This window comes from Staurois parvus, unplaced genomic scaffold (genome assembly GCF_062004578.1).
Source record: "Staurois parvus isolate SC_StPar_1 unplaced genomic scaffold, SC_StPar_1.0 ptg000233l, whole genome shotgun sequence".
NCBI classification, from domain to species: domain Eukaryota; kingdom Metazoa; phylum Chordata; class Amphibia; order Anura; family Ranidae; genus Staurois; species Staurois parvus.
In genome coordinates this window covers 1,845,782-1,864,590 of record NW_028318029.1, presented here as the reverse complement: position 1 = coordinate 1,864,590, position 18,809 = coordinate 1,845,782, and the positions used below count along the sequence as shown (strand labels likewise).

General features: G+C 39.0%; 1 protein-coding gene across 4 annotated transcripts in view; it reads left to right on the top strand.

The window, feature by feature from the left end:
- Nucleotides 1-17,358, top strand: part of FGF14 (fibroblast growth factor 14) — a 705,563-nt gene extending 688,205 nt beyond the window's left edge. For all 4 annotated transcript variants that reach the window (XM_089679953.1, XM_089679956.1, XM_089679957.1 and 1 more), the window contains exon 5: nucleotides 13,971-17,358. In XM_089679953.1, coding sequence (XP_089536079.1) covers nucleotides 13,971-14,107 — 137 coding nt within the window. In that variant the 3' untranslated portion in view covers nucleotides 14,108-17,358. The remainder of the gene's footprint in view (nucleotides 1-13,970) is intronic.
- Nucleotides 17,359-18,809: the final 1,451 nt, after the last annotated feature.

Genomic DNA, 18,809 nt, shown 5'->3' with positions numbered 1-18,809 from the left:
TCATTGACACACTTATAATACAATTATCACTTCACTTTTACTTGTACTTACAGTATATTCCTGCCCGTCCAAAAACTCTCCCCCCAAATCCTCTTATCCACCACCCCCCACCCTCTTCACCCCCCCTCCCAATCCACTCTACAATTTCCTTGTCTTCTTGGGACCCCACCCCCTCTAAATTGAAGAGATAGGTAATGTTTTACATTACATTATGCCCCTCTATATTTCACGTTTAATTTTTACTTTTTATATTTTTAAATTCTTCCCATCTATTCCATCTCACATAATATCTCTCCATTTTATCTTCATACATATGGCATAGTTTCTCCATCTCACATATTTGATCCACTCGGTCGACCCAATCCTCTACCCTCGGCACCTCACATCTCTAAAACTTGGGTATCAAACCCTTTGCTGCATTCAAATAATACCATATACCAGATTTTTTATATTTGTCAACTGATAACTGTACTATGAACAAGGAAAGTCTCTGGGTCTAATATAATATCAACTTCAGTAATTTCCCTAATCAGGTGCACTATTTTCTCCCAAAATTCCTGTATTTTTGAACACTCCCACCATATATGATACATAGTGCCTCTACCACCACATCCCCTCCAACACATTGGTGAATTATCAAAGTTTAACCTATGTGCCACACTTGGTGTGATATACCATCTTCCTAAAAATGTATAGTTCATTTCTACTTCCCGCATATTTACATTTTCATGAATCAATTTATACATTTTCTTCTTTTTTTCCTCATCTATTACCACACCCATGTCCCTTTCCCATTTTTCTATGTAAGGTGGCCTAATATCTGTGTCTATTTCAGTGAAAATCTTATATATTTTAGCAATTCCGTGTTTTCCATCTCCCCTTGTTTCTAACAGCCGTTCAAAAGGGTTCCAATCCTTTCTAGTTCTTAAGGGTTTCGGAAGCTTCCCTACAAAGTGTTTCAGTTATTATACCGCCACTCATCCATTCTTCTGAAAACATCTCCCTTTTTATTTTCCAATTCCTTAAAAGAACCCATTTCCTCCCCCTCCATTACATCCCTTAACTGTGCATCCTCCTTCCTAATCCAATTTCCTGTGATACCCTTTTTACCCGGTGGGAAAAACTCTGTATCCCCTAATGACATTAACAGTGAATTAAATTCCCATCCCTTCTGTCTGTGCAACACATCCCAAACTCTTAAAACATTTAAAGTGTATAAACATGTGCTATCTGCTGATCCTCGATATTGTGTGGGCACCCATATGATCCTACTTAAATTAACTTTGCTAAGTACATTTTCAATTTTAACCCAACTTTTCCTTTTTGGGTTACGCGGCCAATCAAAAATTCTCGCCATTATTACTTAATTGTAATATCTTTTAAGATCTGGAACTCCCAGTCCACCCTTCTCTTTGTTTCTACATCATTTTTCATAACGTATTCTGGGTTTTTTATTCCTCCAAATATATCTTGTTATAATTTTTTTGATTGTTTTAAAATATACTTCTGAGAGCTTAATTGGTATCATTTGAAATTTATATAAGATTTTAGGAACAATTACCATTTTTATCAAGTTTATACGACCTATCTATGACGGGTTTCCTCCTCCTAATTTCCTTAGTTCCTCCTAAATCTCATTCAACAATGGAATATAATTTAATTTATATAAGTTCTTATTAGAGACAGCTAATTTTATTCCTAAGTATTTTAATTCTTTTTCTCTCCAGATGAAGGGAAATTCCTCTTGTATCTTAATTTCTCTCTAATTGGGATATTTATATTTAAAATCTCAGTTTTTGTTGGATTAATTTTTAGATTTGACAACTCCCCGTATTCCTTCAGTAACCTTAATAAGTTTGGCAATGTTATCCTGGGGTTCCCCACATAAAACAGCAAATCATTTGCATAAGCTGCGACTTTATGCTCTGTGTCTCCTATCCATATTCCCTTTATGTCTATATTATTCCTTATTGTAGACAGCAAAGATTACAATGACAAAACATACAATAATGGAGACAGAGGGCACCCCTGTCTTGTTCCATTTAACATCCCAAAATATTCTGATACATCCCCATTAACCATGATTGCTGCGGAGGGCACATTATATAACTTCCTTATCCACTCTCTCATTCTAACTCCCATCTCCAATACTTCCAAAGTGTCCATCATGTATCCCCAATCTACGCTATCAAATGCCTTCTCGGCATCAATCAAGAGCACCACCACTGGGGTTTTCTCTTTCCTACTTTTCTGTATGAGGAGCAAAGATCTCAACCCATTGTCTCTACCCTCCCTGGGACAAAACCCACCTGATCCATATGTATCCACTCAGGCATTAAATCTTTTAACCTATTTGCTAAAACCTTTGCATATAATTTAGTATCTGTGTTCAGTAAGGAAATCGGTCTATAGCTTGAACAATGAGTAACATCCTTTCCTTCTTTATGGATAAAAACCACATGTGCCTGTAGGGATTCTCGCCTCATTTTCATCTCTCCCCCCAGTGCATTCCTATATATCTTCAATTTGGGTACTAATAGTCCTTTATATTTTTTATAATACCTTACGGTGTATCCATCTGGTCCTGGACTTTTCCCAACCATGGTACTTTTTAAAGCTACTTGTATTTCTTCCTGGGTTATTTCTGATTCTAGGGAATTCAGTTGCACTTTGCTTAATTTCGATAATCCTGTGTTTTTTAAATATGTCCGTCTTTTTTTGATTTTCCCTGGTCCATTACTATTTATAGAATTAGGGGGGTTAATATTATATAGCTTACTATAGTATTCTTTAAACACCCTAGCAATATCTTTGGTTGAATGTACAAATTCTCCCTTGGAATCTCTTATTTTCTCTATATAATTTCTAGCCTTTTTTTTCCTCTGAGCTCTCATTAAATACTTTCCAGGTCTATCTCCCCATCTATATCTCTCGCTTATCATTTTATTAAAGACTCTTCTCTTTTCTTCCTCCAACAAATTATTTAGTTCTTTTTTCTTATTTGTTACCCTCTGCGTTATCTCTTTTGTTATTCTACTCTTATGCATTTGTTCAAGTTCAGAGAGTTCCTTGAGGAGCCCCTTAATTTTTTCTCTCCTTTCCCTTTTCTTTTTTTCCCCGATTGCAATAAGGATACCTCTGATATAAGCCTTATGAGCCTCCCATACAGTTGCCACTGACACATCTCCTGTATCATTTTCCTCAAAAAATCGCTGTATTTCTTCCTTTATTTTTCTATCGGTCTCCTGATGCAGGAGAAGTGTCTCATTCAACCTCCATATTATTCCTCCTTTCAACTCTTTTCCCCATATTAATTTCATTGTAACAGGAGCATGATCTGATATTGACATCACTTAAATTTTTACTTTGACCAAGGTTTCTGTAAGTTGATGTTCCAACAATATATAATCCAGTCTCGAATGCATCTCATGTGCATGTGAGAAAAAAGCATAGTCTCTATCCTTCATATGCTTAATTCCCCATACATCTACCAATTGACATTCATACATCATCCTCTTCAGTGATCTCAGAATCCTACTCTCCTCTCTCTGCACAGAAGAGGTTGCATCCATCAGCGGATCCATACAAAAATTTAATCTCCTGCCACAATCAAACCACCTTTTTTAAAATCCATCAATTTTTTCAGGACATTTTTCAAAAATACCTCCGGTTTCTTATTTGGGCAATAAATATTTGCTACTGTACACTCTATTTCTTGTAATTTGCCCTTTAAAAACAGAAATCTCCCTTCAGGGTCTGTCACTCTATCCTCCAAATCAAACCTTACGTTCTTTGCAAACCCTATTGCCACCCCTATTGCTCTTCTAATTGGGGAATCTGCATAGTACCACAAAGAATAATGTCTAGAATTTAATTTCACATTTGTCTCAATCTCCAGATGTGTCTCCTGTAAGAAAACCACTGAAGATAATCTATGGTGTAACTCTTTAAATATCCTGAATCTCTTCCCAGGGCAATTTAACCCATTTACATTATAAGTTACAAACTGTATCTCTTCCATTCTTCTTTTACCTCCCCTCCTCTTTTCGTTCTTCTCTCACCTTCTCTCTTTACTAATATGTCTCCCATCACATTGCAGAGTGAAAACCTAACTACCCACCCCCCATATCCCTCCCCCCGCACCCTGCCCCACTTTCCCCCCCCCAATCCACCGCTCCCCCCTCCTCCCTATTAGGCTTATAGTTTTCCTATGAATCATTTGTGGGCCTACTCCCACCTTAGATTCAAGCCTAGAGGTGAAGCTCCGCCCCTGTACAACTCCCCTCCCCCCCACCCCCAGTGACCCATTATTTATCTACTTCAATAAATATCCACATACTCTCCTAGTGGGGGGCTGGAAAGAGATGAAGGAGAAAGAGGAGAAAAAAAAAAACACCTCCCCCTCCATATCTCTTCTCCCACTCCCCACACACTTCTCTATTCTCTATTTTTCCTTCTAATTAGCTGCCAGTCCTCTTTTTCCATAGTCCATGTCTCTCCTTCTTCTTCCCATCCAGGTATCTCCATTTTCTACAATTCAAGTTTATCACAAAAATCTCTCATATCTTCAGGAAATCTCAAAATTGCTGTAACTCCATTTTTCCAACCAATTAAACACGCCGGGAAGCCCCATCTATATTGCGCATTTTGTTTTTTCATCTGTTCTAATAATGGTTTCAAAGATCTCCTTCTCAGCAGTGTCCCCACTGCTAAATCTGCAAAAATCTGAATCTTTATTTCTCCATACTTAATACTTGTTTTTCCTTTGATCTTTTTCCATGTCTCTTCTTTGTCTCCATAATTATGAAATTGTACAATTATATCTCTCAATTTTACTTTACTCCTTTCTTGTTGAAACTTTCCTACTCTATAAACACCATCCAATTTAAAAGTCTCAGAAACAGATCTGTCCATTATAGTGTTTAACATTTTATGTGTTGTTTCCCTTAGGTCTTCCCCTTGTGAAATCTCTGGTACTCCCCGTATCCTTAGATTACATCTCCTATCCCTATTTTCTTGATCCTCCACCTTATAAAACAGCTTTCTTTGCTCTTTCCTCATTTCTAATGTCCACTTTTCCATTTTTGAGATAATTTGGGCATGATTTTTAACTTTTTCCTCCTTTTCTTCCACTCTAGTTAACAATTGCCCCAGATCTTTCTGAATTATCCCCATCTCTTGCTTTATTGATTTTTTCAATTTTTTAAACATTTCTGCCATTTCTTTTTTATTTGGCATTTGTAGTTCCTCTTCATGTTCTTTCACCTCCATTCGCTCTGTCGTTTGTTGGCTGCTATTAACCATTCCCAGGGATAGCCTAGGACTATTTTCCATACTGATTTCCATTTTGCTTCTTTCACTTGCTGCCTGAGATCTTTCTGGGGGCATATTCCCCTGTGAAGAATATTTTAGAATCGTACCTGTTTGGGAACCCTTAGGCCCACTTCCTTTAACACTTTTATTTTTCATGCCGCAGGTGAGACTTGCTTCTCTCATGTATTTATTTATTTAATCGCTGGGATAGATTTAAAGGTTTTTTATTGATCCACTGCTCCTTTTTCTATATCCTTTTCCTTGAATTTTATATCTTCTAGGGCTGATTACTTCCCACTTTATCTTCTCCTCCTTCAGACTCACTGGGAATCACCCCCCTCTACATTACACAGCAAACAGACATCCTTCTAGCCCCACTGCACTCACTCATGTTCCCCTTTTCTTCTTATTTCTTCAGTGAGGTGGCTCCAGGCTCCCCTTCTGGTGGTTAGCTTCCCCTGGAGTATGTCCTCTCTTTGGGGGGGATTCCTCCGGGTCTCATGCCTCTATGTTCACCCGAATTGAGCCGGGGATAAACTGGCGTCTTTCTCCCTTCTTGGGATGCTGGCCTGCTTCCCCACCTCCCAGCGCTCCTCTGCGGCAGACCACGTGGTCTCCACGTCACTCCGTCTCCCGGCAACCCGGCACTCCATCTAGAGACCGCCGCTGTCCGACAGCGATCATCACAGGTGCCTTGCCTTGCCACCTCTTTCACCCAACCAGGCCTCTATTCCTTCCTCCGCGACCACCCCTCTCACGGGCAACTCTCTGGAGAGTAGACGAACATCCTCCGCAGCTCTCGTGGGTACCAGGGAAGGTAGGAAGGGTGGCTGTCGGAGAGTGCTCACACCACACTCTGCCTTGCCGCCATGCTCAGGCTCCTCCCTCTCTGGCCCAATACTCCTTTAAGTCATAATATTGACCTGAAAATATTTAATGCGCTGTTCCATATTTTGCCCATTATATTTCAAATGCTTCCTTTAGTTGCCATCTGTAGAATAGTGAATACGATTACTTCCAGTTAAATACCTGCAAATTGAAAATAAATGGCGAGCGCTACAGAGTTGGGAGCAGCTTGCACAAAAAAGAATGTGACACTAAATTCATATATAAATAACAAAACAGTGCAGTGCATAAATGTCTACCCACATAAATGATTTTCCAAATCAATAAGTGAAAATTTACAAATTAATATTGTCCAAAAGTGCCAGGTGCAAAAAAAACAAAATTATATATAACAGTCCTTGCAAGCTTAAGGGCCAGTTCACACTACACAAATGCACTCTGGATACATTCTGGATACGTTTTTGCTTACAGTTCACACCACACTCCAGTTTTGATGCAGTTTGCTATGTTCCAATACACTTATGTGTAGAAAAAATGCAGCATGTTCTACTTTTTTTTCTGCACTACAAACTGACTGGAACTGACTGCACTAGTGTGAACTAGGACCATTGGAATACATGGAAAACACTGTGCATGCATTTTTGATGCAGAAAAAAAGTACACTGAACTGCATCTAGTGTGAACTAGCCCTAAGGGTTTGAAGAAGGGAGGATTAAAGTGGTCCTAAAGCCTGAAGGTAAAAAACCCTCAGTGTGCAGCTCCCCCCTCAGCCTCCACTTTTGCTCACCTGAACCCGATCCCAATCTAGCAATGTGCATAAGAGCAGAAGCTCTCCCGGGTCTCTGCCTCCTCATTGCCTGAGACACAGCAGCAGGAGCCAATCACAGCCAGTAAGGAGGGAGCGGGGGCAGAACTGAGCTGCACTATGTGTATCTCATAGACACACAGAGAGAGCTCTGCTCTGGGGGCACTCAGCAGGGAGGAGGGGCCTGGAGTTCTGGCAGGGAACCCGAGAAGAAGAGGAACGTGGCTGCTGTGTCCAAAAACACTGCACAGAGCAGGAAAGAATGACATATTTGTTATTTGAAAAAAAATATCAGAATCTTTACAATCACTTTAAAGCTGGCCTGAATAAAATCAAAACATACTGTGTTAGGTCAACAGTTCACCTTGCAAAGTTTCATTGCAACTATTGTTTTACTGTATTCCAGTGCTGTTGAATCTAATTTAATCATGAAGTTTTCTTCATGGGCAACCTGGCACCATCATGTCAGCAATGCCTGAAAGGTGATGGGCACCTCACGGCTGGTTGCTGAGTCTGCTTTATACCTCCATGCCCAGCACCACCCACCAATCACTGCCATTCCAGCTGGCTATCAACCATGGTGATCTAGCATATGCCATGTAGGTTGCCTGAGGTGATAGTTGGGCTGTGTACTTTGTCTCTATGAAGCCTATAGCTACACCTGCACACTGCAGCACGGAGGGTAGAGAGGGACAGATTTTTACATTATCCATTTTGGGGTTGGCCTTTGCTGCACCTGAGGTCAGTGTTTGGGTATGAAAATAAGCAGGGGGTATGTTAACCTGTAGTACATACTGTAAGTACATGTGTACGTAAAGGGCCGCAAACGTATCCAAACAATGCCTTGTTGTAAAAGCTAGAATCTGTAACTGTAAAGATCTGGAAACAAAATTGCATCATGTAGACATTTTTATTTTATTCTTTTTATTTTTATAATTGTTGCAACACATTTTAGGCATCACTCTATTATAAAAAGTAATTGAATTTTGTGAATTCAGTAGTGATAAAGCTCTGTTATCTCCTAATATTATCTATATTCTAAAACTTAATCAGAAAATGTTATTTCGATTATTAGATTACAGTATCTGGTAATAAGATTTTTTACGGCCCAGAGGAAATCCTGTTTAGTTTTCGGTATAATGCAAATCAAGGCCTAAAAATTGCATTCAATATCTCAAAGACCTCTAAACAATTCTTATTTTTATATATAAAAGAAGACCAGTATTTTTGTGTTACCCTAGATATTTTTTGGTTTTTATATGATTTCTCTATTGTGTAATAATATAGTATCAATATTTTATGAAAAAAATATTTATTATACTATTGTAAGAAATCTAATATTATACAGGCAGACAAAAGAAACTAAAATGTATGTAAATAATTTTTAACACCATTTTTGTACTGTTTCAACTGTGCAAACTTTTAAAGGCTAATGTGTACATTTATTAAATGATGAAAAGCTGATGATAAGGGGTGATAACACTTTTCACTATGTATTACAGTGAAAAGTCCTAATGAGGTGTTTAGTAAACTATACAATAAAATTAGGGTTGCAGCAATACAGAGTACTGATACCAGGTACCTGCACGAGTACTCGTACAAATTCTCCCAATACTGAAACATATCTTTGTGGTGCAGTTTGAGCCCATACAAAATGAATGGGCTCAAATCATACTGCAAACAATTACATGCAATTTGAACAGGAATGTGGTGCAATTCCTGTTTAAGTTGCATGCAATTTCCCCCACCGCTCCTGTGTGATCCTACTGTAGAAAAACAGTGAGGGGGGTAGTGGGGAAAAGGGAAAAGGAGGTCGGAAGGGGGTGATGGGTGGGCATGCATACTCCAGCTATAATGAACAAAGGGAAGTACATCAAGGCATTGTCAGAGAATACTGGAATACAATTCCTAAAAGAAAAAAACTGAATATCCTTCATTAGACAGTTATGTCTTTAGAATCTATCTAGTTTCCTTAGGTTTTATTGAAATTTTTAGGACAATTGTGACTAACATAGGTGAGATTGTATATAGGTGAGACAATATTAATCATTGTCTTCCACTCAGCAACAGTTGGGGGTGAGGGTAATTTCCATTTTTAAATATTTCTCATCTGGCATAAAAGGCAACATAAAAGATAAGCAATTTGGCAGAGCAAGATTTCATGGTTAGTCATTACCAGGAAAAATATAGGAGGATCCACAGGGACTGCCATCCCCACCACTGCATGCAGAGTGGACACCACTCCCCTCCAGTAATCCTGTAATCTAGAACAGGTCCATTGAATATGAAGAAAGGAACCCACTTCGATGGAGCATTTGTGACAGACTCCTGTGTGTGTTAGATGTGAGACAGCCTCTGTGGGGTATAATACACTCTGTGCACTAGCTTAACCCCTTCCTGATGCCTCATCTATGCCCTTTAAGATCATGTAACCGCTGTGATTGGCAGTAACAGCATTCACCCCCAAGGGTGAGGGGATGATATAGAGCTGATTTTATCAGCCTGGGAGTTTTCCATGCCCAAATAAATGTTGCAATAACACTATCTAACCTAACAAGAAAGGATTTTGGTATAATGACCTACCCATGGCAGTCAAAGGAAGAGAAATCCAGCTAGCATTCTTTTAAGAGAAATTATGCAGCAAAGGTTGCAGGTTATCCAAAATGAAGATGGAAGGGTCTGCCTGCATCTCAGCCCCAAGATATTTATATTTAGAAACCCAAGTGGGAAGAGAAGTGCTTTTTCCCAATTATTTTTTTTTACCAGAATTAGAGCCAAAGGAGTTGATTATCTCTAAAATGGAACATAGTGATGAAGTAGCATCACCTAGATCATCCGCATGGGGCAAATAGCCCAGGCGAAAGTGGGCAACCTTGTCTTGTACCCATTTGTAGGTTAAACAATAGGGACAGTATATTACTGATACACACCCATGCTGTAGGAGCAGAGTAAAGCATTCTCAGCCATTAATCAAATTGCCATATAAAACTGCTGAGATATTAATACATAGATTTTGAATACTGATGTCTGTTCCCTTGCCTGGCATGAACTCAGTTTGGTCAGGGTGTACTGAAGAGGACATAACATTTATCAGCCGATTCACTAGAATTTTTGCAAATATTTTTGCATCAACATTCAAAAAAGAAATTGGGCGGTATGAGGCACAGCAGGTCAGATATTTACTCAACTTAGGAATGAATGATCACTGTAATCGCTTCAGACATCAAGGTAGGTACCCTCTCTCAGAGCCTCATCCAGGGTCTTATGAAGGATGGGTGCTTCAGGATAGGTTTTAAACAATTCTGTTGGGAGACGATCGGGCCCCAATGTTTCCCTGACTGGATAGGAGTGATGGCGGTCTGCACCTCTTAGACCAGAATAGGGGATCTTGTTGTGTACCTCGGGTCTTGGTATGAGTTGGTAAATTAATAATGTCAAGATATTGAGCCAATGCCTGGAAGTCGGAGGTATACAGGGTATGATAGTATAATGCAAAGCATTTATTAATACGTTTGGGGGAAGAAAGTAATGTCTGAGATGGGTCCTCAGTATTAGCTGTGGCACTAATGGGCCCTTATGCAAGCCAGGCTGGTAGTTTACCATTTCTTTCACCTTTCTCAAAAATACGTTGCGACTGAAGTAACATCTTTTTCTTGGTTAAGTACAGTATGGATTAGCATTAGTTACTGAAAAGCCACTTGTAAATCAGAAAAGACGTGGGACAAAAAGAGTGATATATTTGCTTATTAACAGTTGTTCTGTAACCTCTGCCTGAGTAAGATCTGAATTATGGTTCCTGCAGATTCTTCCAATCAAAGCCTTGTTTTCTCCCCATGTGTAAGCTTAGAACATGTTCTAGAGAGTGCCCGGAGAGGCGTTGTCAGATTTAAAGCACCAATAGGCCAAAAATAGCGGTTTGGATCCAAGGTTTGACAGCGGGATCAGAGATCCATTACCATGACAGCCTCCATACAATACTCCCTGGCACAGCAGTCAAAGACAACTGTAAATAAACAGGTATGTGATAAGAGATACCTCATGGTAAAATAGGGCAGGTGTAGACCGGCACATATTCCACTCCTGTACCAGATGATGCAAGTCTGAAAAAGTTGGTTGCACATCGCTGGTATCATCCACAAAAGACCTTAATAAAGACTGCTCAGACAGAATATGGTTGTGCCATGGTGTTCTGTCTGAGCAGTTTCCAATAAAGTTTCTTGTGGATGATACCAGAGGTGTGTTTTCATTTTCAATAGGCATAGAATTGTATTATTCTTACAATAATTATAAGTACATTTCCAGATTTTCCCGTTATATCAGATGTCAAGAGCCCCCCCCCCCCATCCTTACCTGGGGGCTGAGTTGGGAAGCAGAAAGTTCAGGGAATGGAGGAGGATCAGAGGAAGGCTGGGGTTAGCTGCCAGAATCTACTGAATGCTGAGACCAGGGGAGGTGAAGATGAGGGGGTGCTGCAGCCGCACAGTGAGGTGTAAGATGTGTAGGAGGAGTTCTCTCCTCCTTTCTGCTGCCGACTGAGAGGGGAGGGGGAGGCGTAGAGACAAGACACACCTCTCTTTGGCTGCATGGAGAAGAGTAGGATCTGGTGGAGGACTTCTGTCCTCCTCTGTGCTACTAGCTGCTGAGACATGGTGGGGGCAGAGATCAGGGGGTGCCACAGCTGCAAAAGAGGTGTGAAGACCACATGAAATGGCCTGGCTGGCTGGATTTGGCCTGTGGGCCTTGTGTTTGACACATTTGATCTATATGTAGCAGAGTGGCATGTATCTGCCCTCTCTGATGGGCTTTTTATACCACAGCCCAACTCTATAAATCCTCATCAGCCACAGATCCCTGTCTATCCAGGCTCAGATTAGGCGTAATGGTAAATTTGCCCACGATAATAGGATTAGAGGTAAGATATTGGGCTAACATAGCTGTCAACCTCTGGAATGTCTGTGTCTAGCCAGAGGGGGCAGATACAATCCCATCAAAACCAAGTCAGCACATTCCTCTTCAGTATATTGCAGAACAAATTTTCCCTCTGGATCCAGCTTAAGATGAAGTAAGTGGAATGGCACTGATTTGTGGACTAACCCCCTTGCATTTGTGGCGTATGTAGCATTATTGTAATGTGCAACCCATGCTTTCTTGAGAGTCATCACTCTCCTGCACAGCAAATGTGTTTCTTGGGGAATACAAATGTGGGGTCAGTGGTATTTGAGAAATTGGAAGACAAGGGAATACTTCTTAAGGGAGTTTAATCTCCTGACAGGAGATACAATTATGGGTTTGGTTCTGGAAAACTAAAGCCATAACCCAGGAAACTCAATTAAGCTAGGATCCAGATAGACAGCTGTAACAGTCATAGTTAAGAGACGAGCCCACTTGCCCTGTGGCACATTAGAAAATAGGCATAGAAAGGCAGTAAGCACTGACAAATAACAAACCCCTACCCTAGAAAACTAAAGAAAGTGTTGGAGATTGTTGTGTCAATTTCTATTCTCTGCGTCCTCCTCTCTGGCCTCCAGAGACTTCACTTTACTTTGCAGGCTGTGTAGGGACCCCATATAAGAATGAACATCTTCTACATTCCTCACTTTTTGCTCTGTTGATAAAATCCAATCCCAAAAGGAATTGAGATCACAACAGATCAAGTCAACATCCGTTTGCAGATGCTCTGTCTTGGTGGACAGAATGTTGTGGCAGGTAGTAATCACCTCCATGATTGCCTCCAAGCTGGTTAGGTCTAGTGAATTATCAGGTGCAGGCTCCGGCTGAGTTGCCATTGTAGTGTAGTCAGCAGACTGAGCAATGTGGTGTTAGTGGCCACCCATGTTTCAGCAGAGGAAAAGACCACTGGCTGTCACTGGATCGTGGAGTAGGTAAATAGTCCTATGCTTTAGATCAGCCCCCAAATGAACGAACATTATATTTATTATCTGGGGGCCCTCAAATTTAATTTGTTGATTAATAGACCAATTTCCATTATGTCCAATATGCAATATCATTAGATTTGTCTTAGTATTAAAGCCCAACTCTTGTCTGCAGGCATTCCAATGTAGTCAACTCTCCTCCCTAGGCAATATTTTTTTTTTACAGATGATGATCAACGTTCTCTTTCTTCCTGGATCTTCTTTAGTGGTGGGTGAACCTCAATAATGCAGAGACTGGCACTGGTACAGCACTGTCCTCTGCATTGTGTAGGGTGCTATGATGGTTAGAGGGAGGTCTATTACATCCTGCAATCTTCTGGGTCATATGGGATACTGAATGTTGATTAAAACTTGAATGATGAGGAAACAGTTAGTAGCTGAATGAGTTGCTACAGAGGACAATCCCAGAGAGGAGTTAAAATCCTTTTACTTAAAATCCTTGTAGGGAGACACTTAGTCTTATCTGTGTATATTTATCTGCAGATGTCATTTGATATTTCAAAAGCCTGTATAGGATGTACAATAAATATTGTTAAGTTTTATTTCTTGTATAGTGCATATGCATATTTATAAAATATTGCGTACAATGTGTATCTTCATTTAGGCTTTTGCAAATTATTGTGTATCCTTTAGCCAGTACACATTTGGATTTAGGTAATATTTTCTGTGTTCCTATACTGTTCATGGTATTTTGATATACAGATTTGTAGGTTCTTCCTGTATTGTCTATCTCTGCTTCTGCCCTTGTAATCAGCATAACCAGTTAATAGCTAAAATCAGTTATGGGGTAAACCATCTACAAATTGTATAGTATTCCGTGAATCATTTTGCTTCCAAAAGGATCCACAGATGTGTGCAGAGCGTGCACTAGAAAGAAACAAAGCACATCATCTGCATATAAAATATAGCTACTTTTTTACATAGTAACACATTTGAAACTATTAGCACATATGTGTGTCTGTGTACTGTGTGTGTGTGTGTGTGTGTGTGTGTGTATGTATATATATATATATATAAAAAAAACATTCTCTTTACACCTTTAAACTTACATTTTTATATGCTTTTCTTTTCAGTTGCCATGTACAGAGAGCCGTCGTTGCATGATGTTGGAGAGACAGTGCCAAAGGCCCGTGTGACACCAAGTAAAAGCACAAGTGCATCTGCAATAATGAACGGGGGTAAACCAGTCACTAAGAGTAAGACATCATAGCCAGACCCTTAAGGGTGTTGTGACTCACTGAGCCCTTGGCACACTTGAGCATTTTATCCCCGCCAGACTGTCCAAACTCCAGTGTTTGTATTAAAAGGAATATAAAAAGAAACAAAAAAAGTAAATACGCACTGGCTCTTTGCTGTTCCAGAACCAATATGTTGAAGATGGATAAAACTCAGTGTGTATCTCCTCCCTTCACTAGAAGACACCTGGGGAACCAGCTAAACTCAGACCATGGAATGCCCTACCAGATATGGAATGCCTTTTTAATATCTTATCCGTGACTGTGACACTTCATGTGAATGACATACTTCACAAGTACACTTGATACCTTGCCTGCTGACAATGACCCTTTCCCCCCTTTTGAGTCCAATTACAGCGAAATCCATGTGTTTAAGTTCTATTTTGTAGCACACAAATATTAAGTAATTTATAGTTAGACGCTGTAAACTGCGCTATAAAGGATTTCTCTAACCTTTTTTACAAGGCTGCTTGCACCACTGTCTGTGACCTTTTTGCAGGGATTGCGTTCCTCTAGAACTTGAATGTTTCAGGTGGCTTAGTTACGAAAGCAATCAGGGAATCAGGAAGCCTTCAAACCGCTACTCTCTAAACACGATTATTCAAACAGGACTTAAATACTGGTCAAGTGTGACAGCAGATGTTGTGCTTCAGAAGTTGGCGATAAATACTAGAGGGATATATGTCAAACACGCCCAGTGAGAAATAGGCTGAGACTAGTGTTTGATACACCCTATACTTTCCTTTTTGTGTGTGTTTTATACATATCACAGGCTTACTGGTAATGGTGACATTTGCCTTACCCAGTAAGCAAGACCCACTTGCTTTTTAATATGGTGGGTCCATAGAATTCTGTAGGCCTTGTAGGCCTGAATTAAGGCTCATTTTTCATCTATAATTCCTCATAGTTAAAACTATCAACATAACGAGCAACTGTTCTGCTAGCTAACGTTTATTCCAAAAAGAAAAACTCCTTTTTAATTTTACCAAGCTCATGTTAAAGTGCACCCATTGTCAGCTCAGGAAGGAGGTGGCCACCTCGTGGCCTAAATAAATATTTGAGAGAATACTGAGGATTCTTCCAATATTTAAAAAAAAAAAACCAGACCAACACCACTATTAGTAAATTGGTCATTCAAGTAGCTTTTAAGCTTGCAAAAAGGCTGCCTCCATTTTGAGATCAGTTTCAACTCTGGCAGTTCCTGCAAATTAAGTTTGCTAAGCATGGGCACATTGTTTGCTGTGTCCACATTTTTTGAAACAGTAATGCAAGTAGTAACTAAACACCATGTTTTACTTTTTTTCTATTTGCTGAGCATGCAGAGTCCAGTAGTATTATTATTTTCCACACTAAATTCTGCATAATCCTAACATGATACCTTCAGGAACCAGAATTTACATGTTAAAGGTGCCTTGCTTAGGTTGTGGCATATTTTACACAAATCCACTTTATGTGGAAAGAGAACTTTCAAGCGAATCTGAAGTCATTAGGTGCCTATTTTATGTCTGTCGTGTGACTAGGTTTTCACAAAGGCATTGGGTTCCTCACATGTAACAGTTACTAATTCCAGTAAGTTGTCCATCCATTGTATACAAGATACAATGAGGTCATTCTGTATACATGCATAGAGAAGGTACGCTTCCATGAGTAATCCGTACCAGATTAAAATATCTGTCCACTTGGACATCTTAAGTGGAAAAACTATAACCTTTAGTTGGCTGTTTTAGTTGGCAGAAACGGGTACCTTTGCTTTTTTCTGCTTTTGCACAGTGTCTGCTAAAAATGTATTGCTTCTTTTAATCCACAATGTTTTACAGCTGTGTATGGGATCAACATGTTTGCTTATGAAGGATTTACTGCAACAGTTTATTTCTGAAATCTATTCACAATGATTTAAATGTGAGCTGCTTCGACTGTTGAGAACATTTGCTGCTAAGCTACATTCACTGCTCATAGTTATCATTCACATCTATGCTATGCTTGTCCCTCTCATGACAGTGAAGCACATTAGCAGACATTCTCTACTATGTTCTACAAAGTGAGAAATTAGCCAATGTATAATTAAAATTGCACAACATAGATTTCATTGTAACCTGTGTGGGGCTGGTGTCCCAACTTCAGGTAAAGAGTCCCAATCCATTGTCATAAAAGTCTACATACAGGGCTGCGTGCCCAGCGAACCAGTTGACTGGTTGAAATTAAGGCTGAATTTATTTTTGTAAATGATGACTATGTTATGTATGTGTTGGATAATCTTTGTTTATTCTATGTTTCTACAACTTGTGTAAGAGGTTTCTTTTTTTTTTTTTCTCGAATGGCTGCTTTATGGGATTATTTTATTTCCTTTTTTATGTTGACGCATATGACAGTAATATTTGTTGTCTGTGTGTTTCTTCGCTTAAGTTCTTTTAGTTCTGTGTCTCATCTGTTGCATGGGAAGAGGGTGGCGATGATCTGCATGTAGTAAGCTCTGTGTATCAAGAAATGTTGGTATGTATTACTAAATTGACATACATACAGTATATGCAAAGCGTTTGTCTGCATTGTACAGTTTATGTGTTTAATATTATTTGTTGTATACACAATTGCAACATATTTAATAAAATGGTTTTTACAAAGAATGAATTTAAACCATTCACCAATTTTCATACAATACAACATTAAAAAAGGGCTTGCACTGGACACTGTTAAAAGTAAGCCACAGGCAAGTCATATACAGTGCTAGATATTGTTCCCTAAAATATAGAGTACTATATAATGTTCCCCAAAACATACCAAAGAGTGTTCTAACCTAGTGTTCACCTCTTATGTGTTAAGGAGAATATGTCAGTGCAGTTAATAAAAAAAACAAAATTCTAACCACAAAAGGAAACAAATACAATCAGCTACAAGCGTGTTGTGTCTAAAGTGTTAAATAGTAAAACTGTTCATTTTACAATTGCAAATATTAGCTTATATTCTTCCAAATATGCATGTAGGTGCACATGTTACATCCCCAGAATGCACATACTTTTTCATATATAATGGTTTCTGACTATTGTTTAAAAAAATCAGTGCAACAAGGACCTCCTTTTCCTTGCAAAACATTTATAAATGGCTTATTGGTTATAGAGAGGATGAATAACCATTTGTACAATCTTGGTTTGGCGATGTAATCTAAAAGGAATGTTATAATTATACATTATTATTTATTTTCTTATTAAAGTTTTTCTGAAAAATTGTTCCATGCCAGACTGATTTGGTCAATGATTATTAAGAATTGGGGAGTGGGGTGCCTTTTACAAATGTTTACATAAATGTCTGTTCCTTGTGCAGGAGTATTGAATATACAGTATATGTCTTGAAATACATTTTTGATTACACTATAATATTTCATTGAATCAATTTGAATTCACTAATCAGTGAGTGGCTTTTGAACTTATACAACTCTTGTTAAACAAGAGATGTTTAAACAATTGAAGGGTTATGTGGATTGAAGGCCATGCATTAACAGTGATGATAGGGTGGCGTGTCCACAGAAACACAAGTACAGCAAAAAAACATCCCTGTTAATGGCCTTTTGAAGCAAACACATTTAATGAACTAATTCAAATATCTATTCTATATTCCTTAGCAACCATTTAAAGATCTGTTAGGGATTACTTATTTATTTGTAATGGATGAAAAATAATGGCTTTTCTGGCCAGAAGACAGCCTATGGCACCCCATGATAAATGCAAAATATTTTCTCTGTAATTAAAATTCTATACCTGTGTTCCCTGGATTTGAGACCCACAGAAAAGCATGATTATAATGATAATCTACCAAGCAAAGCTAGTGTGCTGTTATTACATATCTTTTACATAGCTTTGTGCTACGGTCATTAAAGCCCAATTCTGAGATCAATGCACACCTCCTCATGTTTAGTTAGTTTATCATTAGATATAATTCCTTAATTTATTTGCAGTAATGTAACTAAGACTGCTCCCTTCTCCCTGTATTGTATAGGGGCTGTGTATGGGCTTTTATGGCACTGGCGCATTGTAATGTTCTAACACAGTCTTCGATCTGAAAACTATAGTTCCCAGCAAGCAATATGTTTTCATTGCTGCTTGGGATGGGGAATGAACATGTGTGGATTACCAAAAATTCAACAGTGAACCCAGGCAGAGTGATGGTAGGCTGGATGATGCTGGGTGTCATCCATCCAGGAAGTGGAGTGGCATTGAATGTACAAGAATACAGGATGGGAAGTGGAACACATTGGTGATGAGAAAGTAAGTATTAACTTCCAAGATTCCAAAGCGATCTGCTAAAATATTTTCCGAAGATTAGAAACAATATGAAACTTAAGTTGGGTTTTAACTATTGTGCACTGAAAAGCTTGCAGTCAAAACTGTTTTATGAAAATAATGCAACTTGATTTCCCATGTAATATTAGTCATGCATATGCCTTTCTTTTTTGTGGAAAACCATGCAAAATGAAGTATGTCAGAAAATGAGAGCACTGCTAAATATAGAGCTGAATGTCAAGAAACAATGCCTTTGGCTGCCTTGCATACCATCATTCCAGAGAGGTTGTGTGCGTGGCATTGCTTCTTATTTAGAAGGACAATGGCATTTGTCTAGCAGAGAACACAGTATAGTTAACAGGATAAGAAAGGAAATGTCAAGGGAAATGGAAATGAATAAAGACAA